The sequence below is a fragment of the Gymnoscopelus microlampas genome (genome assembly GCF_963454915.1).
Source record: "Gymnoscopelus microlampas genome assembly, chromosome: 18".
Lineage (NCBI taxonomy): Eukaryota > Metazoa > Chordata > Actinopteri > Myctophiformes > Myctophidae > Gymnoscopelus > Gymnoscopelus microlampas.
Window position 1 is genome coordinate 48,287,083 of NC_139955.1, and position 27,409 is coordinate 48,314,491.

A 27,409-nucleotide genomic window follows, 5' to 3' on the forward strand; every position below is an offset into this window, starting at 1 on the left:
TAAAACATGTATGAAGGATAGGCATTAATACGCTATGAGCTTCTGCCTATGCCTTTTCGATTTAACAGAATGAAGTAGTGAATTACAGTGTGTTATGTTTTGTGATTATGTTGATGTGGATCGAAATAAACTAAACTAAACTAAACTAAACTGTGTCAGAGGTGTGTGTGATGACCAGAACACTGAGGTGTGTGTGTGATGACCAGAACACTGAGGTGTGTGTGTGATGACCAGAGCACTGTGTCAGAGGTGTGTGTGTGTGATGACCAGAGCACTGTGTCAGAGGTGTGTGTGATGACCAGAACACTGAGGTGTGTGTGTGTGATGACCAGAGCACTGTGTCAGAGGTGTGTGTGTGATGACCAGAGCACTGTGTCAGAGGTGTGTGTGTGATGACCAGAACACTGAGGTGTGTGTGTGATGACCAGAGCACTGTGTCAGAGGTGTGTGTGATGACCAGAACACTGTGTCAGAGGTGTGTGTGTGATGACCAGAGCACTGTGTCAGAGGTGTGTGTGTGATGACCAGAACACTGAGGTGTGTGTGTGATGACCAGAGCACTGTGTCAGAGGTGTGTGTGATGACCAGAACACTGTGTCAGAGGTGTGTGAGATGGCCAGAGCACTGTGTCAGAGGTGTGTGTGATGGTCAGAACACTGTGTCAGAGGTGTGTGTGTGATGACCAGAGCACTGTGTCAGAGGTGTGTGTGTGATGACCAGAGCACTGTGTCAGAGGTGTGTGTGTGATGACCAGAGCACTGTGTCAGAGGTGTGTGTGATGACCAGAGCACTGTGTCAGAGGTGTGTGTGATGGTCAGAGCACTGTGTCAGAGGTGTGTGTGATGACCAGAGCACTGTGTCAGAGGTGTGTGTGATGGTCAGAGCACTGTGTCAGAGGTGTGTGTGATGGTCAGAACACTGTGTCAGAGGCGTGCTGCTACCTGTGTTGAGAGAGAGCAAGGTGAACTGTTGCACCCTGGCCTGTACCAGGTTAACCATGCTGCTGGGCATGGCTGCCAAGTTCTGAGACTTCCTGTCCGAAGTCAACAGCTGACTCCTGTACAAACGCACGCGCGCGCGCGCGCGCACACACACACACACACACACACACACACACACACACACACACACACACACACACACACACACACACACACACACACACACACACACACACACACACACACACACACACACACACACACACACACACACACACACACACACACACACACACACACACACACACAATATAGTAATGTGTGTGACAGACTCAAATGAGCTGAAGGAAATAAAATAGAGAGAACACTTTCAAAACCCTTGCCTTACACAAACATGGTAAAGTGTGGAGTTTACCATGACTAAACTACAGGTTCAGTAGATTTAAACAGCGCTGTGTGTAGACCTAAATCTACACAAAGCTGGAAACCTACATCAGTCCAACAATCAGACATAGAGGACTTCAGTGGTAAGATAAAAAATCATAGATATTTTAGAGATAAGGCTTAAATGTTCTACATGAACCTTACCTGCCGATTGTCTTCTTTCCAGTGTAGCGGAACTGTACCTGACACAGTCTGGAGTGATGGCCGACGAAAGGGAGAGAGACATGAGACATGTTACTGGTTAGAGAGACATGTTACTGGTTAGAGAGACATGTTACTGGTTAGAGAGACATGAGACATGTTACTAGGGGGGCCAGAGCTGAATGGTTAGAGAGCCCGCCTGGGAAGCCAGAGGTCCCAGGTTCGATTCAGGCCTCAATAATGTGTCCCTGAGCAAGACCCCTAAGTGCTCCCCGAGGTGCTGCCCCCATAGCTCCTGATAGGCTACATGGTTAAATGCAGATAACTCATTTCACCGTGTATGCAAATACACAGTGACAAATAGGCTTATCACAAAAGGAGTGTGGACTATATCTATATTTATACTATTATACTGTCAGGTCAATTGGGAATGATTTTAAGCGGAGGTAGAAGGGGGTTGTTTATGCGTTCTGCCCGTTCCATCTGTTTGTTTGATTGTTATCCTGTGAGCAAAATGACTCCAGAACGGACGGACAGATCTGGATGAAACTCGGGGAGGATATGGATCAGCAGGCTGTCACAGAGACAGGGTTATTGTTTGTGTCTCATAATCAAGAACAAAATGACATACATGTGTTGTGTGTGGCTCTACTTACTCCAGCAGACTGAGGAAGTTACTGATGTTCTGAGGGCTGAGTTGGTTCCAGTAGGCCAGCAGAGAGTCTGAGGACAAACACATTGTATGTTGCTACAGTGGGATTCATCAGAGCTCTGACTGTACATTACAATAGGTTTGTACAGTACATTGCAGTAGGGTTACAGTAGTGTTGTACATTACAGTAGTGTTGTATATTATAGGGTTGTGTTGTCTGACCTTTAGACAGAGTTGTGACAATGTGCAGGAAGCACTGCAGAAGACCTCTGGTCTCAGACTGTCCCTGTTTGCCTGGAAGCAGGGGGCCTGCAGCAGAGCCTCGTCTAGGGAGCTGGAAGACACACACACACACACACACGCACACGCACACACACACACACACACACGCGCACACGCGCACGCACACACGTGTTACATCGCATTTGGTTACCTATCAAATTCAGTTTATGTCCGTTGTCTTCCTGCCATCACTGCAATGACGGCAGGTCACAGAATCTGACGTAACACATGCGGTGGATCACTGTACCATCTCTGTGGTCGTGACATAATAATGTATACTGGATATACATGAAAATAACAGATGAAAAGATGTAGCTGCCAAGGGCTTTACACACACAGTTATAGATATAATGGAAAACCTTGTTTTCCCCTATCAGCTCCATGCGTGTGTGTGTGTGTGTGTGTGTGTGTGTGTGTGTGTATGTGTGTCTCAGTAAATGTAAACTACATTTAGGAGAGCACGTCACATGCCTTTCTGTTAGTAAAGTGGATTTGGGGAGAGCCCATTCATTCACTTCACCTATAGTCAGGGGTCAGTCCAGTATGTGCAGACAGAGTCAGACTATTATACTTGATTTGATAGGAAATTAAATGTCAGTGTCAAATGTTTTGTCCCAGTCCAGCCTTGCTGACAGACAGTCAGCCCCTGACCACACTGACCACCTTACACATGGCTACAAAACCTGTATGTCCATCCACTCATTTTGGGGCTAAACAACAACTTGAAGGATAAATATAGGTCTGATAATACCATGCATGTTAAAATCATGGATACTTTACATTATTCCACACATTTTCCTCATTACACTTGATTGTTACTTTGGAAACAAATGCCCATTTAACATTGAGCCGGCCACAATATTCAGCTGCCCACTGGACCTGTGTCTGTCTGGTGGTTCAGGGGGCTTTCACATAGGAAGTGGCCAAACCCCCGAAGGGGGCTTTTTTCTAGTAAGGTGAATACATAGAGTACACACTGCACATAGAGTATATACCTAGACTACACCACTAGGTGAAAGTGTTGTTTAGAGGCCCCTGAATGTGGGCAGATCGGTTGATGCTTTTTGGCATGATCTATGGTTCAAAGGGCAAAACATGAAGCAGCCTGTTATAGCGCCACCATGATGTCGATTTGAAAAATGTGGGGTGGAGATTGGTACTGAGAGTGTGCTTGCAAGGTCTCACACCGATCGGTCCAACAGTGCCTGCTCGCAGACAGACAGACAGACAGACAGACAGACAGACAGACAGACAGACAAGGACGGACGGAGGGACGGACGGACGGACGGACGGACGGACGGACGGACAAGCTGCTCCGGCCTAACAGACATAAATATTGTGTAATCTACATCACTGAACAGTGAACAGAGAGTGAGGTTCAGGGAGCCTGGGAGATTCCTAGGAGATTCCTAGAGCTCTGAAACTCATGATGACTCACAGCGTCAGGACTGGACATGTTGGGCTGGGCAGAAAGCTGCTTGAGGTTCTGATAGAGCAACTCCAACAGTGGCAGGTAGAGGAGACAGATCCTGGCCTGGTTCTGAAACATGGCACATGGTTGGATGAGAGTATAATACCAGTAGGTAGTAACAAGGCAATGTACAGATGTGCAAAGTTGAGTCACTGTACCCTCTGGTGGACAAAATAGACATAGTGACACAGAAAAAAATATGTTTTATACACCTTTAAAAAATAGCATGTCTCGGACAAAAACACGTAGTAAAAAAGAAAAGTACACAGGAGCCGAGATACAGCCTTTTAAAGTAATAAGTTAACAAGGAAGTGAAGTAAATGCAGTAAGTGGTGCAGTAAATCTTCGGATCACGTTATCTCCTGGTTCTGTGTGAAAAAAACGAAAAAGGCTGGGCCATAGCATGCTGAGCCATAGCAGAATTTGACGAGTTAACTCGTCAATGGCAGGCAATGAGTTAAGTATTAAGTTGTTTTTTAGGACCACACATGGACAAATGACATCATCAACTTGCGACGGGCATTGTCCTTCTTGAGTAAAAGATGAACTACCGGTATTTCTAAAATAAATCAAATATTTAAGATGTTTTAAATTAGAAAACAATCGTTATAGAGGGCAATTATAAGGTATTAAGGCATATAAGGCTCGTTAGCCAGAGATCCTTTTAACAACCGCAGACTGCCCACCTTGTCCGCGGCGTAGCGGTCGTCCATGGCGTGTTTGACGAGGAGGTTCTTGAGCACGGCGACGTGGGGCCCCTGCTGCTGGCCCCTGTGGGGCCCCTGCCGCAGGGCCCCGCCCACCTGTCTGAGCAGCAGGCCCACCAGGAAGTGGTTGCTGCAGTAGTCCTCTGTCAGGCTGAACTCTGGGGTCAGGGGTCAGACAGAGAGGTGTCAGGCATCAATGTATTTATTTTGGTTAATGAGTACTTTTGGCAGGTTGTCCACTGCGTACGCAAATGGACAGTGGTGGAAAAAGTACTTAAATTCTTTACTTAAGTAAAAGTACCAAAACTGCAATATAGAAATACTAGAATAATGTATGTTCTACTTCATTCCTTCTGACCGCCAGAGGCAGTGTTTTCAACACCTGGATATTCATCGCGCGCTCGCGCATAGGTCGAATATTAATACCAACAAAGTCACTCGTGACCTGTGTGCGCGCACGCCACCTACTTAGGTGCGGTGCACACAGCGATCATCCTCTTTCATCTTTTCGCCTCCAAGAGGCGTAGGTCGATCAACTGCAGCTGCGCGTGGAGTCTCGTAACCAACACGGTTGGGGCCACGGACTAGTTCGTCCTCCAGAGACTGCGTAGTCTGCTTTATACATTGGATTACCCCGTTCATAGGGGCATCGGAAAGAACCGCAAAGGAAAAGAAAGGACGCATGTAGGAGCAGCCCTGCAGCGGTGAATGGAGCTAGCTTGCTAGCACTGAAGCTAACAACAATAGCAGCGTGAGCTTCAGCCCGCTGCACTGTTGTTGTTTGTCCTGACACGGATAGCTTGGAGCCATGGCTGTACATTGGCGACGGTGAGTGCATGTATTGGGCTGTGTTTACAGGGATGGATAAAAAAAAAATTCTGAAAGAGAAAAGATATAATGGAATGTGCATCTCCCTCTGCCGCTTTGAGAAGCCATGGCGGGCGGCCCACCGCCAAATAGCGTAAGCATTGAGTGTGTCTCGCTGAACTATTGCTTGTCGCTGGACGAAAAAAATGGAGAGTATTAGCGCTGAGAGTGTATCCCATTCTGACGCTTTGAGGAACCATGTGCGGACCACCGCAACATAGCGTCAGCATTAGGAGTGTTTCCCATTCCGCTACTGCTTGTCGCTGGACGAAAGAAGGGGAAAGTATTAGCGTTGAGAGTGTATCCCATTCTGCCGCTTTACAACCACGTGCGGACCACCGCAACATGGCGTCAGCATTGTGAGTGTTTCCCACTCGGCTACTGCTTGTCGCTGGACGAAAGGAGTGTAAAGTATTAGCGTTGAGAGTGTATCCCATTCTGCCGCTTTACAACCACGTGCGGACCACCGCAACATAGCGTCAGCATTGTGAGTGTTTCCCATCCACTGCTGCTTGTCGCTGGGGGAAAAAAAAAAGGGAAGACTCATTGAGCACTGAGCTTGTTAAGGTGAGATCCCCATGCACACAAATCACAGGATATGTGAGAGACAGGCAGATATACACACTGCCTCCCTCAGGAATGCCATTCTTGAGCCCTGTAAGGGGTCTTTCTAAGCGCCAGCGCCCATGTACAAGGACCTCAGGCGTCAAGAGGAGACATCAGGAGTCCGTTGTCCCGCAAAGTGGACACATTGACCTCTGAGTTTGCTCAGATTAAGGCTCTTCTTCTCAACCTGCAGCCTGGTGCTCCCCGCACCGATGCTGTGGCCCCAGCGCCTCCACTCCAGGTCAGAGATGGGAACTATGGCCATGATACTGTCGATGTTGCTGATCGACATGAGGACGATGCTATGTCTATTGCAGCCTTGGACTCCCACTTTGAGAGACCGCGGCAGAACCTGATTGCCTGATTAATGTCTCATAGGAGGTGCTCTCCCCTCGACGACATGACGGCGGTGGAGCCAGATTGACTGGTTAATGTGTCTCATAGGAGGTGTTCTTTCGCCTCGAAGGGACGACCAAAGCGTTAATGGGCGCAGTGGCGGAGAACTGGACTCCATTAAAGTACAAATACCTCGAAATTGTACTTAACTACAGTACTGAGTACATGTACTTAGTTACTTTACACCACTGTATGAGCCCTCTTCTGTGAATGTTTTGGCTGAGAGTGGTTCTCACTCTAACGCAGACATTCTATCTACCAGACATGTGGTGCTTGTTAGCTTGATTGCTGCAGCTAATAAAGAGCATCCAGAGTGTGCTTCACTCGGTCGTTATTGGACGATATACTGTGTACCTATTACTACATGTACTTGGTGCTATGTCCAGAGAATAACACACTACCGGACAGGTGTGTGCATACAAGTCCCAACTCCACTGAGCGCCAAAACACATGTCAAGTAGTAAACGCTGCTCAGTACTGACTTAAGCAGCATATTTTGCCCGTGATATAACAGGGATATGCCAATACTGCCACTGTGTGTGCTTAACCTCACAGTTTGAGTGCGTATCATAGCTGCTGCTATTCGGATAATACCGTTTTGTGCTTGGCAGTAAAATGGAATTATAATACTAGTATGGTTCAAGTGTGTCTCGCTTTGCCATCACTTGGTTATCATACTGTGTGTATTGACACATGACATGACACTGTGGCTTGAGTGGTTCTCGCTCCTTGCTACGACGACGTTACATATTAGTAACATTGTACGCTGTGTACTGATAATCAATAAGCTTAGTTTATTGGCAATGGATCCCCATTAGCTGTGGCGAAAGGACAGCCAGCAGCTATTCTTCCTGGGGTCCAAGGCAACGGAATACATTAACAAGTACATAGGTACTTGACGCTGTAGCTTGAACGATTCTCGCTCTTTTGCTATGGCTACGTTATCAATAGCACTGAGTGTATCTCGCTCTTCTGCTGTTGCCCACTAATACTGTGTGTACCTGGTACTACTGCTATTCAACATATGCAGTATACTGTGAATACTTGATATCATAGCTTGAGTGTATGTCGCTCTGCTGCTATCCAGATAATACTATGTGCTTGGTAGTGCAATAGTCTTAAATAATTCTATATGACGATTGAAGTGTTTTGCTAGTCACCACTTCTTGACTATCATACTGTGTCCTTGACACTGTAGCCTGAATGATTCTCACTTTCGCTACGGCTGCGTCATCAGTAGTATTGAGTGTCTCACTCTGTTGCTGTTGCTGTTGCCCATGGATTATTGCAACAATTGCTGGTCCCAGAAGAGAAGGTCCATTACTTGCGCCAGTCATGTCCTGACTATGGTGCCTGACACAGGCTATGGCTGTGAATGTTTGGCTGATTGGTCAGCCATGGGGAGTACAGCCCAATAAGGCCTAGACCTAAGGCTAGTGGTTGATGCCAACATTGCTTACTTTACTTACATTGCCTTACTGTAAGTCGATCCGGATTAGGTGTGCCTGCTAAATGCCTAAACTGTAAACATTGCTTCTCTGGTGGTGTCACTAGATGAAGCTGTTGAGCTGGATGACTGTTGCTCATGGCCACAGTGTTAGTCTCTGGTCTGCTACCTAGAGTCATGCCACAGCAGCTGGAATGGGATGTATTGGACATTCCCTTAACTACCTCACCCTGGCCCTCCGGCATGCGAGTGTTGATGCGCAGACACAGTGCCTGTACAGCGCCTATACAGCGCCTATACAGCGCCTATACAGCGCCTATCACTCTAGGCGTTTGCTTGCGTGATTAGGGAATCAGCAGACTGTCTACTTGCATAATGTCAGTGCCACGTGTGGCTTTTCTAAGGGGTGGCCATAACTGAGTGGTTAGTGGCCCGCATGGGGAGCCAGAGCCTCTGGATGTCCCGGGGTCGATGCCAGGCCAGCAATGGGTCGATGTGTGTCCCTATCTGAGCCCCTAATTGCCCCTGAGCGCCGTTGAATGGCTGCTCACTGCTCCTAGTAGTTCTAGGATGGTTAAATAAATACAGCGGATGGATTTCACGTATGTACAAATGTGAAAAAAAAGAAAGGAGTGTGGACCATTCCAACAGGCCCCACTCTCATGGAGGGGCAGTGAGACACTTCAGACTCTGCCTGTCATTCCAGTCCAGACGTTTGGGCCTGCTACCCGACAGGCCTTGCGGCATAGTGCACCGTGAACAGGCAGTTCAGTTCAATTGGAAGGTTTCTGCTTGATCTACTTGATTTACTCATATATATATTTGTGGCTTGGGCCTCGAACCCCAAGACTGCAACAGAATGGTGAGGGCCTCCAGCCAGCGTTGTTGATGCACTGGACCTGCATGCAGTGCACCTGGCCCTCAAGATGTTTATGCCGTGTTCAATAACACAATATGTCAACAGTCTGTCTTCTGGGGCGCTTGGCCCAGTCAGTCTCTGCAGGAGGCTTGGAAGCTCCTTCTGTGGGCCTTGCCTCATCTTGCAAATTTCATAGCAATGCGCTTGTTGGGTGTACAGTCCAGGCTGCAGACATGTTTCCCACTGGAAGCCTCTTGGATCCGATAGCAGTTCGGATCACGTGCATAGGTATGGCAGAGCGGTAGTACCGTTAGCCTAGGGGGCATGACGCGTTGTTGACTGTAGGTCTCCCTTCCGGGACAGACCAGTCCGTTAGGGCAAGATGCTCTGGCCTACTGCAGCTTCTCAATGAAGTGCCTTGGCCTCTCCACGGAGACAAGATCTCCTGTCACAGTTTGGGGGGGGGGAGGTGCATGTGGCATCCTCACTCCTAACCTTCGGCTGCGTCATTGACCACTGAAACTCAAAACTATTGTCCGAACATTACTGGATTTTCGTACATCGTACCAAAGGAATAAGGATTAGCGTTGAGGGTGTTTCTCGCCCTGCCGCTTTGATATACCGCAAGCATTGGGAGTGTCTCTCGCTCCGCTGCTGCTGGTCGCTGGACAACAATAAAAATAAAAGAATAAGGATTAGCGTTGAGGGTGTTTCTCGCCCTGCCGCTTTGATATACCAGGGCGCTGCACGCCAGCGAGTGTGAAGTGTGCTCTAGTTGGGACAAGGGCCACTGTATAGGTGGGAGCGTTGCTCTGCGCTTATGCTGCCCTAGATATCTGCGGATGATGTTGAGTAGAGGGGTCAGCCTCTCTACCGTGGAGATGCTCTCCGCGTGTGGCCCCCACAGGTCGCATGGGTGCTTTCATGATGCTTGCCTGTGGTATTGGAAGCTTTGTCCCCAGCCGGTACATCAGGCTTCTCTCAGATGACTATCTGCTAGTACTCTTTGTCCTCACTGCTTCATATGCAAAAGTGAGTAGGTGGGCTTCATGCCCTGGCCATTGCCAGAGACTGTTTAAGTGGGATTCCAATGGGTCGGGGTTTACCATGTGGCCGACCCCTCCTTACGTCCTCAGAGGCTTTCTGCCTTTCACGTCAGCTAGCCTATTGATTTGTTAGTTTGCTGTGGAGCAACTGCATTCTAGTACCTGCCTATTGTGTCCCGTCCGGGCTCTGTGGCAGGACATAGCTGTGATGGCTGGAGTTTGGTTGTATTTGTCTGTGATGAAGGGCACAGCTGTGCCTTGGCTCAATGGAGACTTTCATTGCTGCGTTCAGGCAGATGTACGTCTTCAGCGGGCCTCTAGGTTTCCCCCAAGGCATTTTTTGACCGGGGATGTTGCCAGAGCCTCTCCCTCAGTGATACAGGCTTAGAGCAGGCCAGGAGATGCAGCCGAATGGGCTTCATCTGTCATGGGTTTTTGCCCGCTCCTATATATATATAATGTGTATATATATATATATATATATATATATATATATATATATAGTGTCAACCTGGCCGTCTCGCAGCGACGGCTGTGCTGTTGTCTGTTCATTCTATCTGCAAACCGACCTCGGTAAGCGCAGATTCCTCGTGACTATGTTGGTATTAGTCATCCAGGTGTTGAAAACACTGCCTCTGGCGGTCAGAAGGAATGAAGTAGAACGAGAGTTATGCATATAACTAAGGTTCTACGAATTCCGGATGACCGCCAGAGTTGACTGTCACTCGGAATCCCATTCTCGACGAAAAGATTTCAAGAGGATGATCGCTGTGTGCACCGCACCTAAGTAGGTGGCGTGGGCGCACACAGGTCACGAGTGACTTTGTTGGTATTAATATTCGACCTATGCGCGAGCGCGCGATGAATATCCAGGTGTTGAAAACACTGCCTCTGGCGGTCATCCGGAATTCGTAGAACCTTAGTTATATGCATAACTCTCGTTTTATAATATCATAATTTATATCTGAAAAGTAACCAGTAACTAAAGATTTCAAATAATTGTAGTGGAGTAAAAGTACAATATTTGCCTCTGAGATGTAGTGGAGTAGAAGTAAAAGTATTGAAAATGGGAAATACTCCAGTAAAATAAAAATCCTCAAAAGTGTACTTAAGTACAGTACAGAAAATGAATGGGTTTTCTATCGGTGGCACAGCAAAATGCCAGCCACTGCTATGCCCTATAAGGGTGGGGCCGGGGGGTCTGTGGTAGGGGGCATAATGCAGGGCTAAGGGAGGAGAGACCCTCACCTTGTACCAGGGTGGTGCATCCCAACACCATGGGCAGGTTGAGGGGGATGTAGTGCTCGTGGTTGCACACACTCACCAGGAAATCTAATTTCATTTCACTCAGCACCTGAGAAGTACACACACACACACACACACACACACACACACACACACACACACACACACACACACACACACACACACACACACACACACACACACACACACACACACACACACACACACACACACAGCTTTATTTGCGTTCACATTTAATAAGACATTCTTGAACACAAACAATAGTAGATAGATGCACAAAGTGTTTCAGGATACAGATTTCTACAAGCCCACAACTCATTGGGTTGCAACGCGTTGTGATCTGCTATTTCTGGCGGATGGCGGATCGGTTTGTGTAGTGTGAAATAATAGCGTACCAAAGGCGCTCAGGTACCTTTTATTGGTTTAAGTGGTACTGAGTTTACAGATCAACAAAAGCTAATTCATGCCAGTGTATGACGGAGGACATTTTCACGATAAATTAAAATCTCTGCTATACGATTATTGTGAGCGTTTGTTTTTAACACCATGAATGATAATAACGATCATCTTCCCATCTCTATTATGTTCTTATTGTTGTACTGTAGGTGCTGGGTGTGAGGAGGTCAGTACCTGGTTATCTTTGAGACCGGTGATGCCACACAGGTAGTCGTTGATCAGGCTGAAGGCAAACCCTCGATCCATGAAGGTCAGGCAGCTCTGAGGAGAGAGAAGATGGACGTTTAGGATGCATAGAGAGACTAGTCTAGACTAGGATGCATAGCCCAGGCTAGACTGAGACTAGTGTAGACTAGGATGCATAGCCCAGGCTAGACTGAGACTAGTCTAGACTAGGATGCATAGCCCAGGCTAGACTGAGACTACTCTAGACTAGGATGCATAGCCCAGGCTAGACTGAGACTACTCTAGACTAGGATGCATAGCCCAGGCTAGACTGAGACTACTCTAGACTAGGATGCATAGCCCAGGCTAGACTGAGACTAGTGTAGACTAGGATGCATAGCCCAGGCTAGACTGAGACTAGTGTAGACTAGGATGCATAGCCCAGGCTAGACTGAGACTAGTCTAGACTGAGACTAGTGTAGACTAGGATGCATAGCCCAGGCTAGACTGAGACTAGTCTAGACTAGGATGCATAACCCAGGCTAGACTGAGACTAGTGTAGACTAGGATGCATAGCCCAGGCTAGACTGAGACTAGTCTAGACTAGTCTAGACTAGGATGCATAACCCAGGCTAGACTGAGACTAGTCTAGACTAGACTGAGACTAGTCTAGACTAGACTGAGACTAGTCTAGACTAGGATGCATAGCCCAGGCTAGACTGAGACTAGTCTAGACTGAGACTAGTCTAGACTAGGATGCATAGCCCAGGCTAGACTGAGACTAGTCTAGACTGAGACTAGTCTAGACTGAGACTAGTCTAGACTAGGATGCATAGCCCAGGCTAGACTGAGACTAGTCTAGACTGAGACTAGTCTAGACTGAGACTAGTCTAGACTAGGATGCATAGCCCAGGCTAGACTGAGACAAGTGGTTTTCAACCTTTTTCATATCAAGGTCCATTATATATTCCGCATTTGAGCCACAGAACCACCGCTTGATGAGATTTAGAATCTCAGACCCAAAACGAAAAAAAAAAAAACATTACTGCATCAAAAGTAATAAACAAACTATGCTATAATTTCACGGCGGCCACGACGGTGCCCCTCTCATTGGCCGTGTGCCCCTCGAATAATGACATGCCTTGACGGCCACAGTGGCCGTGGTGCCCCAGCTGCGCCCAGCAACTGATTTCACAGTTTTTCCTCTGCGCGATTTTCCTGTCAATACGTTTATTTTTAGACACCAGTCCCTTTGGTTGAGCTGCGCAGCTACAACATGCACAGTGGTAGGTAGGTTTGATTTTGAGCCTCCTATGAACCCTCGGAATCCCGCAACACAGTGTAATAGACACAAAAGCATTACCGGGCCAAACAGGAGATAAATCTAACGCACCCTGAGCTAATCAAGGGTAGGTTTGATTTCTACCCTGAGAGAGAGAGAGAGAGAGAGAGAGAGAGAGAGGATTCCGTAGTAGCATAGTCCTACAGACCGATGTGCCCCGATGTGTTTTTCAACAGCAAAATATAGATGAATACATCTGATAAAATACAGCAAAATCCCCAAATTATGAGTCTTAATATAAAGCAAGCAACAGAATAACTGCAAACAAATTAAAAGTTTAGGCTATCAATATCATACAAAAGAGTGACCTCACCGCTCTGATGGACAAGAAATAAATTATCCTTTTGCAAACCACATCCATTATATCTGTTCATTTGTCAACAATGTTCTAATTGGGAAGTTTATTTCAGCATCTAGAATGTGACAGTTTCGTTTTTGGTGCGCAACACAGCCCTCGTTAGTGAATTGCTTTCACCTGCTGCTGCAGTGTGCGGAGCTTGTGCGCAACAGGGCATATCTCCGCCAAGCCAGGGTGACCTACACTGCAAGAAAAGAGGCATTAATGGGCATTTTTGGGCATTTACAGTTGCTCAGTAAACCTGCAGTTTGCTGGTGTTTTTGTACGTAATTGGAAATTTACAGTTGAAAATGTTTACTGTGAAATACGTCTATATACTTTGGAAATCAGTGATTTACCGTTCCTCTGCCAGACAAAGACCCAGCAGGAGACTGGCCATTTCCTTTGACATCCAAATTCACTCTTTGTTTAAAGAGGGGGTCTCTCTCTCCCTCTCCCCATTACCAAAGCAAAAATGGAACAAAACAAAACTATACTTTTCAATGTTTTTGTTAAGGGCTTAAAAAAGGGCTTCATTTGTTAATCTTTTTTTTATATATAATCTAAGTGAATAAGAATATTTCCCATATCTGTTCACCGAATAGGTGACTGTGTGTGTGTGTGTGTGTGTGTGTGTGTGTGTGTGTGTGTGTGTGTGTGTGTGTGTGTGTGTGTGTGTGTGTGTGTGTGTGTGCGCGCGCGTGCGTGCGTGCGTGCGTGTGTGTGAAATGGCAGATCTACAAGCTATTACCCATAAAACAGTATAGCATTATGTCATGGAACATTTCTCATATATTTCAGTTGATTGGAGGGGTTAACTTTTCATTTACCTATAACACAGTCCAACATCCGGAATCACTCACAGACTGTGTGACACTGGTCATGGCTGAACCCTCTGTATAAATTGGATGTTTATTGTTTCTAGAATGTGGGAGGAATCGAGGATTGATCTGTTTTAATTGTGAAATGTAAAATGTTGTGTTGTTTTTAAGGAAAGGTGCCTGGAGCATTTTTTTCATGTAAAAAACGTCTCTCTCTCTCTCTCTCTCTCTCTCTCTCTCTCTCTCTCTCTCTCTTCTCTCTCTCTCTCTCTCTCTCTCTCTCTCCATATGAGCTTAATCGGCAATAAAACACAGGTTTGGCAGGTTTACGTTACAAAAATGGAACAAAACAATATATACTTTTTTCAATATCTTTGTTAATCTATGTTTTTTAAATCAGTGGTTCTCAAACTTTTTCATGCCAGGGACCCCCAAATTGACACTCATTAGCCCGCGGACCCCCATTTGAAAAGATATGCCAGGGACCCCCATAAGAGAAGATTTTTTATGGCTCTAGCATTGATTCTCAACCATTTTAATTTCAAGGACCCCCAGTTTGACATGCATTAGCCTACGGACCCCCATTTAATGGCATTTATATCTCTGGGACCCCAATTCATATTGTAAAATCAATGTTAATTTAACTCTGAGAGTGTACAAATGGAACCAAATGGACCCATAAGGGTCCATTTGGTTCCTATCCATCATTTAGCTGGGGACCCCCTGGAACCCACTCAAGTACCCCTGGGGGTCCCCGGACCCCACTTTGAGAACCAATGTTTTAAATAATCTAAAAAGTAATTTAACTCATCTAAATCTTAACTATGGTCTTTTGACAAAAATCACATTGCAATGCTTTGTATAATGTAGGGCTTAATTTGTTAATCTATGTTTTTTTTTTATGTATACTCTAATCTAAATCTAAGTACCTTAACTAAAGTTTTTAATTAATTACATTGTAGTAAAAAGTGCAATAGTTGCCTCTGAGATGTAGAGCTGTCTGGAACATTTCCCATTCCAGACAGCTTTGACCAAAGTTGCTAATTATCATGTGAATGCTGCAGTGTCTCTCCACAGCACAGCCATTCACAACCAATGACTTTCCTTCTCAGTTTGGCCAATCAGGTTATCTAATTTTTTAAATCTTAACTGCCATCCACTGCAGCCAGATGAAAATCAGTTGACTTGACTGGCTGACTGACTCAACATACTTGAATTAAGGTAAGCTTCAAGCCTACATGACGTATTTATAAATTGTTAGTAGGATACATTATATTGTATTGCACTAGTATCACAAGAGCATAATATTATATGCCATGGATTACTGTAGCAGGAAACCTGGAACACTTTATGTCGTAATTGTGAAATTTGTTTGTTTTTGCAAACTAACTGAATTTGCATTTATCAATTACATGTCTGCAGAGTTGTCAGAAAGAAATAATCCTCCGTTACATTAAGTTTACAGTTTCCCCTTTGTTATATTTGAGTTAATACATACAAGGAGAGAAGGCCTTTATGCTTTTATAGTCCAACTAACTTTGTGAATCTTTCTGTTTGCAGGAGGCGGTGAGACGTCTACACAACTCTGAAAACAATGCCATGAGACTTGATCCAAAAGAAAGGTACGTTTTTTTTTTTTGTATCACTGTGTAATTTACCCCAGCTAAGTAATAACAATACATAACATTTATATAGCGATTTTCTTAGTACCCAAAGTTGCTTTACAACAAAACAACAACTTTATTAGGAGATAAATACTTCTAAAAAGGAACCAGTAAGCTAAGGCAGAAAGAGGTTTGAATTAGGGGGGAGGGGAAGGTGGGTTTTGATGCAGGCTTTGAATAGGGTGGGGTGGAGGTGTGAGCTTCGAATGGAGGGGGTTGGAGTCTGGAACTGGCTTAGACTTTTACAGGGGCCAGTTAAAAATTGCAGTCACATGTAGGTTCTCTTTTAGAGCAGTGTAGATGTGGAATTGTGTTGTTTGTGTAGATAAACAACTAAATAGATCCTAATTGTGTTTTCCTTGTATTTCAGCGGCTTGCAGGACACACTTTGAGTCTCTGAGAAGAAGCCATCGCCTGGACCAGCCAGAGAATGCTGACCAGAAAAAGCTGAATGCCTCAATGAAGACCCGACAGAGAAGATTGAGGGTAAGTTATATGGAACTGTTTGTAAGATGTTTTTTTGTTTTACATTCTGTGTTCCTGTAATAATGGTAATGTAATACATCATTTAATTGCTATTCTATGTTTTACAGTTGATGACCACCAGGACTGCATATCTGGAGTCTGATGGAGAAAGGGCCGTGTGGGCATGCAGTTCCTGAACTAATGTCAGATGAAGAGGACGGCATCGTAGATGGACGGGCGGTGTGGATTGTTTCATCTCCACCCGAGAGAGATGAGGAGCTTTCTGCTTTATGCCAGGTGCTTCAGGAGAGGAAAGACAACAGAAGAGACCCGCGTTCCCTTCATCACCACCGCGTGCGGCGAGACACACCGGCACAGAACAGCTCATTTTTATCTCTCTTACACAGTAACTGTTAAGTTGTCCAGTTTGGTGGAGGGACTCCAAAGAGAAGCAAAGGCCGTTCGTTCAGCAAGACACTGCATGAGACACAGAACTACATTTTTTTTTTATTATTGTCCCCTTTGTGGGAGTTTTTTACAACTTCTGGGGGTCCCTGGAAAAAACATTTGGGGATGGGGAGATGGGGATTTTTTTTTTTACTGTTTTAGAAGATATTTTTGAATAGCCAAAGTATACTGTATACTGTTTTTTTTTTAATCAATAAACACAATTTACCTGACTGAGATTGTTGCCTATTTGTTGTGTGTGTGTGTGTGTGTGTGTGTGTGTGTGTGTGTGTGTATATAACTAAATAAATACATACAAATATACATGAATAAATATATATATATACATAAATAAAAATAAATAAATAAAAAAAAATATATATATATATATATATATATATATATATATATATATATATATATATATATATAAATAAGGGAATAAGGGCGGGGGGGACCCCCCCCCAGATCCCTAGGGGGGGGGCACCACCCCCCAGGTCCCTAGGAGGGGGGTCACCTTGTGAGCCCCCCCCCCCACACAATGTGACCCCCAAAATAAGGGAGGGATGCCAACCTACGTCACAGCCAATCATAGGTGGCTTATTGCACATGCTCAGTAGCATTGCTCGAGATAGGGAGGAGGGAGGGGGGATCTCCCCCCTCCCAAATTGTGGAAATCCAGGTTAGGGCTGAAGGTGTGATTTTCTGGCAGCAACCCCAGCAGGGGGTCACGCATACTTAATTTGGTACCATACAGGAGTTTACCGACCTACAAAACTTTGAGTTTTCCGAGTGGAAAACTCTTGTAAATTCTTGTAAATTCTCTGAGTTTACATCTCATATTCATCGGTTTTCATAGCCGGAAACCTTGTTTTTTTTGCAGTGCTACCCAGGGCCATGAAATTCATATGCAGGCATAGTAGCCAATTAGAATGAAATCTGCAAAAACAGACTAATACACTGATACAGAACCATATATTGGCTATATATTATGGCTGTTGGGTGGAAATCTTGTATGTTCCTTTTTTATCATTATTTAAAAACAATTTAAAATCGTGAAAATAGCCAATCTACAAGCTGTAATCATTAATAATTAACAAATACTATATTTTAAAGAGAGAGAAAATCAACTAAAGTCATTATTAGTGCAAGTTCAATCACATTTCATTTGAATGAAAATAACTTGTGGGGAAAATACAAAAAATCTCTCAGAGGTCTTCAACAGGGGGTCCGCGAAGGTACTGCAGGGGGTCCGCGAAATTGTTGTTTGATTTAAAAAAAATGTTTTTAAAAACTTTAAAAACTTTTTTTTCTTTTTTTTTCCAAAAATGTAAATTTGTCTTTAAACATAACATGACATATTTTAATAGCTTAGTAATGAATGCACAATAACATGGTATGTTTATACATATTTTGTAGAGAAAGATCAGTGGTGTCAGTTCAGCAAAAGCTAAGGTATGGCAAGGTTAGGGTTGCCAACTCCCAGAGATTAAAATAAGGGACATCTATCCATTTTTTAGGGGGTCACACAATGGTCTTACACCTGCATTAGGCTACTATTCATGATTTTTTCCCTATTTTTTTTCTGGAGCCAAGGTATGGCACCTGCCATGCCTTGCCATACCCAATTGACGCCCCTGAGAAAGGTCCTTTTGCACACCTACTGGGTCAACCTGTGCGTAGGAGCAGGCAATTTTTTCATGTTTATTTATATAAAACACAATTTTATACATAAATATATGATATATATAGTAGCCTACCCCCTACCCTACGAGGTAGGGGGTCCCTGCTCCATCACCCCATCAGTTTGGGGGTCCCTGGCCTGAAAAGGTTGAAGACCCCTAATTATTCTGTGAATCTAATGTGATTAATGTGACCCCTACTTGAGTCAGTGAAGTCCAGGGCTGAATGTGATATATTGAGACCTATATAACTAAATATTGGTCATTTGCCAACACATTATTTCGTGAAATAAATGGGTTATATTTCACAGATAGTTATACAATTCTTATAATATATTAAAATACAATCATCCTTAACCTTCAAGTTAAATGCATTATTTCCGGGGACTTAAAAATCATTTTTCAATTAGTTTTTTTGGATGGCCTTCCTGCCCTGGCATTTGGCCTTTGTGCCCTCCAAAAAATTACAACACCAAAGGCCAAGTGGCCTTGCCCCTAAAATGACGAAATTCCAGGCTTGGCTATAACACACACACACACAAAAAAATATTTTTCTTTCAGACTTTATTTTCATTTTGAGCTCATTCAGACATTCCTCTTTCATTTTGATACAGCAGAAAATGACCACAGCGATCTGAACACCCCATCCTTCCTCTTTCACAGTGTGTACTCCTGGACAAATAAATAAAATACTGAGAAGTCTTGTCAAATGATTTGTGGTTTGTCATGTTGTCTACCCCTGGTCCAAGGATTATGTTGATGCAGCTTAATGTGTGTGGACAGTCACTGTTACATTTAGGTGGGAGGTGGTGTAGAGTGCAGACAGACCTTGATGAAGGTGTCCAGGCTCATGTTACATTTAGATGGGAGGTGGTGTAGAGTGCAGACAGACCTTGATGAAGGTGGCCAGGCTCATGTTACATTTAGGAGGGAGGTGGTGTAGAGTGCAGACAGACCTTGATGAAGGTGTCCAGGCTCATGTTACATTTAGATGGGAGGTGGTGCAGACAGACCTTGATGAAGGTGGCCAGGCTCATGTTACATTTAGGAGGGAGGTGGTGTAAAGTGCAGACAGACCTTGATGAAGGTGTCCAGGCTCATGTTACATTTAGGTGGGAGGTGGTGCAGACAGACCTTGATGAAGGTGGCCAGGCTCATGTTGATGCAGCGCGCCTCCTCTGGGATCTCCTGGTGTCGCTCGTTGATGTGAGGCATGATGGACAGCAGCAGGGAACGCAGCGCCTGATGAAAGCTGTCGGGGAAACGCTGGGCGCGTGGCATCTGTCCAAACCCACACAAAGCAGTGACTGGTAAACATGTGAGGCTGAACTCATCACATTGGTGATGATGGTGGGATAACCAAGGGCCCAGCATCCGCCTTTGAATTTGAGTCAATATAGACCCCTTAACAGACGACGTCACACTGATAAGAACCAGAATGCGTGCAACCAGTATGATGTAATTGAATGTATTATGTGAATATATTGTAAAACCCGCTGTAAGTGTAAAATGGTGTCTTATAAACCAATGAGGATTGGGCACTTTGTCTGCAGGACACGGAAATAAAATCATCTATCTATCTATCTATCTATCTATGTATGGGAGCAGGCCCATGGATAAGTTGATGTCCAATACATTACCTTCATCCGGTTGCCTTCTTGCAGGTACTTGACCATCGACTTGGCCAGGCTTTCAAAGAAGAACCAGGAGTGCTGTGAAAGAGGAAGGACGGGGTGTTAAGATCATAAGATCGCTGTGGTCATTTTCTGCTGTATCAAAACGAAAGAGGAAAGTGTGCATGTGCTAAGAAATAAAAAATAAAACTGAAAATAATATTAAAAAAACGTACGTGGGGGGGGGGGGTCACATTGAGGCAGACAAACCAATAAGCCTTCAAATTAAAATCAATGATTACCACTCTCATCTGATATTAATATTGCTGTTTAGGAACATGTACCTACATATTTAAGCCATAACCTTCCAATGTGGACCAATATCATTTTTAGCGGTGCCAGCCGCTCTACTCTTGACTATGTCCGTCCGTATGTCCGTTTGTCCGTTTGTCCGTTATGTCCGTTTGAGCCCGGATGTCCGTTTGAGCACGGGCTTTAAACAGCTATAACTCCAGTTGGCAGCATGCCAGCAAGTCCAAATTTGGTATGTGGACTTACACCACCAATTGGGACGAGCATTGATTGCTGAAGCCCCGCCCCGCCCTATTATAGCGCCACCAGGAGGCCACTGGCTCGGATGTCCGTTTGAGCACGGGCTTTAAACAGCTATAACTCCAGTTGGCAGCATGCCAGCAAGTCCAAATTTGGTATGTGGACTTACACCACCAATTGGGACGAGCATTGATTGCTGAAGCCCCGCCCCGCCCTATTATAGCGCCACCAGGAGGCCACTGGCTTTAAACAATGCTTTACACAGCTATAACTCCAGTTCGCATGCCAGCAACTCCAAATTTGGTATGTGGACTTACACCACCAATTGGGACGAGCATTGATTGCTGAAGCCCCGCCCCGCCCTATTATAGCGCCACCAGGAGGCCACTGGCTTTAAACAGCGCTTTACACAGCTATAACTCCAGTTCGCAGCATGCCAGCAAGTCCAAATTTGGTATGTGGACTTAGACCACCAATAGGGACGAGCATTGATTGCTGAAGCCCCGCCCCGCCCTATTATAGCGCCACCAGGAGGCCACTGGCTTTAAACAGCTATAACTCCAGTTTGCAGCATATGCCACCAAGTCCAACTAATACCACCAATAGGGACCAACTGTAATTACATAAGCCCCGCCCCCTCTGTCTTCCCATTGGCTGGGCTTTAAACAGCCATAACTCCAGTTCACAGCATGCTACTGAGTACAAATTTGGTACGTGGACTCAGACCACCAATAGGGACGAAATGAAATGTAGTAAGCCCCGCCCCCTCTGTCTTCCTATTGGCTGGGCTTTAAACAGCCATAACTCCAGTTAGCAGCATGCCACCCAGTCCGAATTTGGTTTGTGGACTTACACCACCAATAGGGACGAGCATTAATTGCTGAAGCCCCGCCCCGCCCTATTATAGCGCCACCAGGAGGCCACTCATCAAAGGCACCGCTTCCTTCACACAGGGTGTGATTTTTTTTACCTCATTTGGACTGTGTCACTAGTGTGTAAAATGCTGCTATCGTTTGTAAGTAACCTGCATGCAACTGAAGCCTAACCTCATGTACTTTATGTACATAACTGCTACTTTTTGTAGAGTAGACTGAGACATATATTATTGGCTAATATTTTTAAGGATTGCCACCAGCCAAAAAGGCTTAGAGGAACCACTGCTGTAGAGTCTACAACAATTCCCTCTGCCTTTTATGGCCAGTCCTGCCATTTCAAACCACAGTGCTCAGTAAGACAAATGTTGTTGTTTTTTAACTGCCATTATACTCTATATTTAAAAGGCGGAGAGAAATGAACAGAAAAACTATTAAACCAATATTTTTAAAAGAAAAAGCCACGTGTACAGACACACACACACACACACACACACACACACACACACACACACACACACACACACACACACACACACACACACACACACACACACACACACACACACACACACACACACACACACACCTTGAGCAGTGTATCTCTGATGAAGTCATGCCTCTGCTCCAGCATGGCTGTGATGGCTCTGGCCAGCACCTGGTGGGTTCTCCCATAGGACTCTGGCATGGGGTCGGAGGTCATGAACTCATACTGAGACAACAAACCCACACACACACACACACACACACACACACACACACACACACACACACACACACACACACACACACACACACACACACACACACACACACACACACACACACACACACACACACACACACACACACACACAGTAGCCACTTTGTTTCCACCAGCAGAGTCTGATTCATCATTGTTCTTCGTAGTTGAATTTCATCGTTAGCTCACGCACAAACTCACATCTGTCTACTTGACAGAAAGCATCCGTGACGCCACATAGAATGCCTTAATTCTTCATGCAAAATCAATTGCAATAGTGCCAGATCTTTTTCATTCGTGAAAACTATAAAAACTGTTTTGAAGGATGCATAACTGGACTTATAGACATGATGCAAATTCAAACTGATTCTATTTATTTTTCAGTTGACACATTCAGAGCTGAACGTACTGTAGTTATTATGTCCTTCAGCATGTTTGCCGTTTCTGCAAGTGTGACCAAATGTTGGTGATTTCAGCCTATCATGCTTTACTACACAGCTTGGTTGAATGCTTGATTCTGATTGGTCAATCACTGAATTCAGCGGTGTGTTATTTCTAAACAATGAACGATGAGCTCAATAACAGACCTCTGTCTGATCAAAGACTCAGAGCACCAGCCGTACCTTGAGGAACGTCCGGAGGTAGCGCTCCACTCCTTCCTTGTGACATAGAGACACCATGTGTACGATGACACTGAGGGTTCAGACCACAGGACAACATTACTGACAACATACTGCTGGCAGAGGAGATACGCCTCACATACATATGAACAGGAATGTATTTTATACAAATAAATGAAATAATCACACCCAGTGTGAAGTGGGCGGTGTGGTCATCACAGACCCATGACTAACTTAAAAAAACGTTTTTTTAAGTGCATAGTCCTATTTATAGGACTATACACATGTGTCATGTGTCTCGCTAGCCAATCACAGTGCTGAATAGAGTCAGCCAATAGAGTCAGCCAATCACAGTGCAGCTAGTGGTCATCACAGTGATGGAAGCTCACTTAAAGAAAAGTATAGATTTGCATTGAATGTGTAGGGGTTAGGGGTGTACAATGGGTGGCCAATCACAGTGCAGGGTTAGGGGGGTACAATGGGTGGCCAATCACAGTGCAGCAAATGTCCCAACCTCACATATAGGGGCGGTTACACCGCCCAAAAACAAATAGAAGTTTTTAGCGATCCTCATAGCGGCCTGGATACAGTATATCCATACATGGTGCTATTACATCTGGTATGATAATGGTCCAGTGGTGTGGTTAAAATTATTAATAACTGTGGTGCGGGTGCTGGTTGAAAAAAGACCAACGCGCACATTAATAATTGTATCATCCTTAACCCTTAAGTTAAATGGATTATTTCCATGCAAATCATTGTTTCACTCGATGGCCTTCCTTCCCCCGGTGTTTGGCTTTGTGCTCTTCAGTTGGCACAATGCCAAAGGCCACTTGGCCACGCCCCTAAAACGTGTGTCTGTCAAACCACTACTTACTGCAACGAGTCTGAGGCGATGTCGACGTTGTCGGCTTCCTGGGTCTCCATGGCGAGGACCTCAAACACTTGCTTCAGCACAGTAGGCAGGAAGTTGATGATGACCCCATTCTCTGTGGCATGCAGGGCCTGGGAAGAAGGCAAAGAGGGTGACACAGTAATATTTTCAGCCTATTTATATATATATATAATGTCACTGTTAGGAGGAAACCTAACATGGTTTAACCATGACTTTTCAGGAAATGGAAAAAACAATGTGTTCCAGTGGATCTAGTTATTATTTAGCCACAAGCTCTTTGTTAAAACGTTATGTTGGTTCAATATATATAAACACACACACACACACACTTTCACTTTCAAAATGTTTCAAAAATACCAAACATAGCTAATATTAATAATAATAGCACCTTCACAACTCTGGTGAGTTGTGCTGGGTTGACATCTGATGTTGTCCTCATCAGCTGGCAGTGCTCAAAGAAATTGTGTAGATGTTGGTCCTGCCGAGAAATTGTGAGAATGTATTGAAAAGTACAAAATACAAAGTACATTTTCTTTTTAATATCCATGCATTGCTGTATTATAATTTAGACACCTTCCCAACCCCCCAAAAAAAGGATTTTCCAGAAACTTTCAAATAATCAATAGTGAAAATTATAGATCATCAACATGTTGCGACATGTTGTGAGCTTGTAGATCTGCTATTTTCATATTTGAAATAGAGTGGTTTACCGTATTCATAATGTACTTCCTAGAAATATAGTGGAGTCAAAAGTACTATATTACTTAAAGGTAGGGTAAGTGATTTTCTTTGGTCAAAATAAGTGTTAAATCGCTCTATAGTCAGGGGCGGATTTAAGAAGTTAGGGGCTCCACGCAAAGCTCTGGTTCGGGGCCTATTTTGCGCGCGCGAAAATGCGAAGACATTTTTTTTTAATTAAGAAAAAAAAAAAGGGGGGGGAGGTGGGGCCTCCCATGCCTTGGGGCTCCAAGCAAGTGCTTGGTATGCCTAGTGCAAATATCCGCCCCTGTCTATAGTCTGATAGTAATCAATGCTATAGAGTGTTTGTTCAGTAACAGGAGTCTCCATGTCTCTCCAGCTCTTTGTTAAACAGAAAATGCATTTTCAGGTCAGGACACCAATTTTATCCAATCAGGATAGAGAACTCAGCCAGGATACAGATTAAACAAGTGAAATTGGTAAGTGATGACACAAAGAAATGAGCAGACAAAATTAAACTGGAACACTATAAAAATGAAGCTGATAAATGGATACTCTCCCCTGATTGGCTGAAATTTTGTCCCCTACCTGAAAATGCATTTTCTGTTTATTAAAGAGCTGGAGAGACGGGGAGACCCCTGTGACTGAACAAACACTAAATAGCAATGATTAGCATCAGAATATAGTGCTTTAACCTTTCAATACAAGACTTTTCGTTTTAAGCAAAACATATCACTTACCTTACCATTAAGTATAGTACTCAAGTAAAAGTACTTAGTTACTGTCCACCGCAGAAGTGGAGTACCTGAGTGTATATGGTGGATGCTACATGGGTCTTCAGTTTGAACAGAGGTATTGTACCTGAGTGTATATGGTGGATGCTACATGGGTCTTCAGTTTGAACAGAGGCATGGCGTTTTCTACCCACTTGATATCTGGTTGCGACTGTTCAAAACAAGAGAAGAAGAGGTTATAATGTGAGAAATTGAGACTTGTGTATTGTTTGAATACATTTTACAGAAATGATATTAAACTTCTTCATTCTGCTATATGCGATTGATACTCATAGGTTGCTGTCATATTATCATTCTTTTCTAAGTCATTCATGAAACGATTAGAACTAATCATCAACAAATCAATGGTAAATGATGATAAATGATCAAGAAACAATTTATCATCTATTCATCATAGCCAACACCAACATCAGACAACATCATATCATTTATTCATCATGATTTGTGTGCATGGGGATCTCATCTTAAACAAGCTTAGTGCTTAATGAGCTATCCAGTTTAGTAGATCTTGTATTGTGAATTTGTACTTCCATGTACTGTTAAGTACTGTCATGTACTGTTCTCATGTCTTACTAAATAAAGTACATCAATCAATCAATCAATCATTATGTTAAACATTTATAAAAGATGTATAGTTTGCATTTTACCGTTATTCATTAATCATTTTGCACAACATTAACTAACACAAGTTAATGCATAGTAAAATGTTTGCAAACTGTTTTTTGCGCTCGTAGATCTGTTATTTTCACTATTCAAAAATATTTTTTAAACAATACAAATGTTACATTCCACCCGTTTTTCAGAGAACGTAGGTTAGGTTTTAGAAGTCGTTTTGAAAATGGCATCTAAAAAAAATGTATTTACAGTAAGCAAGTGAGAGGGCTCACTGCTCGTTATGGAAGATGCTCCACTCACAACCTCAAGCCAATGAAATAAAACTACATTTAGGCTATACGATATAGTGTATACATGAAATAAAACTACATTTAGGCTATACGATATAGTGTATACATGAAATAAAACTACATTTAGGCTATACGATATAGTGTATACATGAAATAAAACTACATTTAGGCTATACAATATAGTGTATACATGAAATAAAACTACATTTAGGCTATACGATATAGTGTATACATGAAATAAAACTACATGTACACAATATCCATGATCAATATAGATTATGCTCAAAGGTGACGGGGACTGCTGTGAGAAGGTGGGAGGGTCATCTTCCTTTAAGGTAAGAAGGAGCTGACACCATGAGGACACATTTCTCTAGTTATCATTAAGTGACACAATAGAGAGGAGAGCGCCCGGTACCTTCTGGGATTCAACACTCATGTCCCCAAGGTATCCTGGAGGCAGGCTGGTGGACACAGGAAGCTGAACATTAACTGACTGCATCCTGCCTTTGGTCAGCAGTGGGACCCAAGAGAAGCCCACTGGAACACATCACACAGGACAGTACCGTTAGGAACACACACACACACACACACACACACACACACACACACACACACACACACACACACACACACACACACACACACACACACACACACACACACACACACACACTCTTACCCAGTGACTCTCTATCCTTGAAGTTGTCCTTGTCGTTGACCTCACAGTTGATGTGGTAGAAGGAGAAGAGGACGTGGTGTTTCTGGTGCACATGGACGGGCAGCTCCATCTTTATCTGTGGAACCAAAATGGAAGGGAGATTAAATGTGAAGTCACATCACTGCTCACCAGAGAACCCATTGGACTGAACCAAAATGATAAGAAAACTAAAAGAATGCTAACTCTGACTCTCAGCTTTATTGTCACACCACAGGTTTACAGATGTAAAAAAGTGGATGAAATTTATTTTCATGCATCGTTCCCATTGTGTTGTTATTTCCATGGGAAAAAACGCATAATCCACATAAAGTAGACTGACACTGGTATGATTCGCAATTGGTCCATGAGGAAGAGCAAGGAAAAAAAGTCAAGTCACTCGTCCCTGGTATAATCCACAGGTAGGTCCAAGGTCCGAGAGCACTGAAAAAGGCTCCTGGTGACAGCACTGTGACCAATCCTAAACTGGGGAAAGCTTTGACTGGATACAGACAGACT

At 44.1% G+C, this 27,409-nt stretch overlaps 1 protein-coding gene across 2 annotated transcripts in view; it reads right to left on the reverse strand.

Annotated features, from left to right (window-relative positions):
* The window catches only part of LOC311033809 (dedicator of cytokinesis protein 11-like), an 84,882-nt gene that overhangs the window by 30,636 nt on the left and 26,837 nt on the right, over positions 1 to 27,409 (reverse strand). For both annotated transcript variants that reach the window (XM_084041477.1, XM_084041478.1), the window contains exons 19-35: positions 26,876 to 26,990; positions 26,612 to 26,733; positions 25,359 to 25,442; positions 24,187 to 24,276; positions 23,781 to 23,908; positions 22,907 to 22,976; positions 22,131 to 22,253; positions 20,145 to 20,216; positions 19,639 to 19,785; positions 11,756 to 11,842; positions 11,108 to 11,213; positions 4,618 to 4,796; positions 3,899 to 4,000; positions 2,401 to 2,512; positions 2,183 to 2,249; positions 1,530 to 1,577; positions 942 to 1,057 (exon numbers count right to left, since the gene is read on the reverse strand). In XM_084041477.1, coding sequence (XP_083897603.1) covers positions 942 to 1,057; positions 1,530 to 1,577; positions 2,183 to 2,249; positions 2,401 to 2,512; positions 3,899 to 4,000; positions 4,618 to 4,796; positions 11,108 to 11,213; positions 11,756 to 11,842; positions 19,639 to 19,785; positions 20,145 to 20,216; positions 22,131 to 22,253; positions 22,907 to 22,976; positions 23,781 to 23,908; positions 24,187 to 24,276; positions 25,359 to 25,442; positions 26,612 to 26,733; positions 26,876 to 26,990 — 1,768 coding nt within the window. The remainder of the gene's footprint in view (positions 1 to 941; positions 1,058 to 1,529; positions 1,578 to 2,182; positions 2,250 to 2,400; positions 2,513 to 3,898; positions 4,001 to 4,617; positions 4,797 to 11,107; positions 11,214 to 11,755; positions 11,843 to 19,638; positions 19,786 to 20,144; positions 20,217 to 22,130; positions 22,254 to 22,906; positions 22,977 to 23,780; positions 23,909 to 24,186; positions 24,277 to 25,358; positions 25,443 to 26,611; positions 26,734 to 26,875; positions 26,991 to 27,409) is intronic.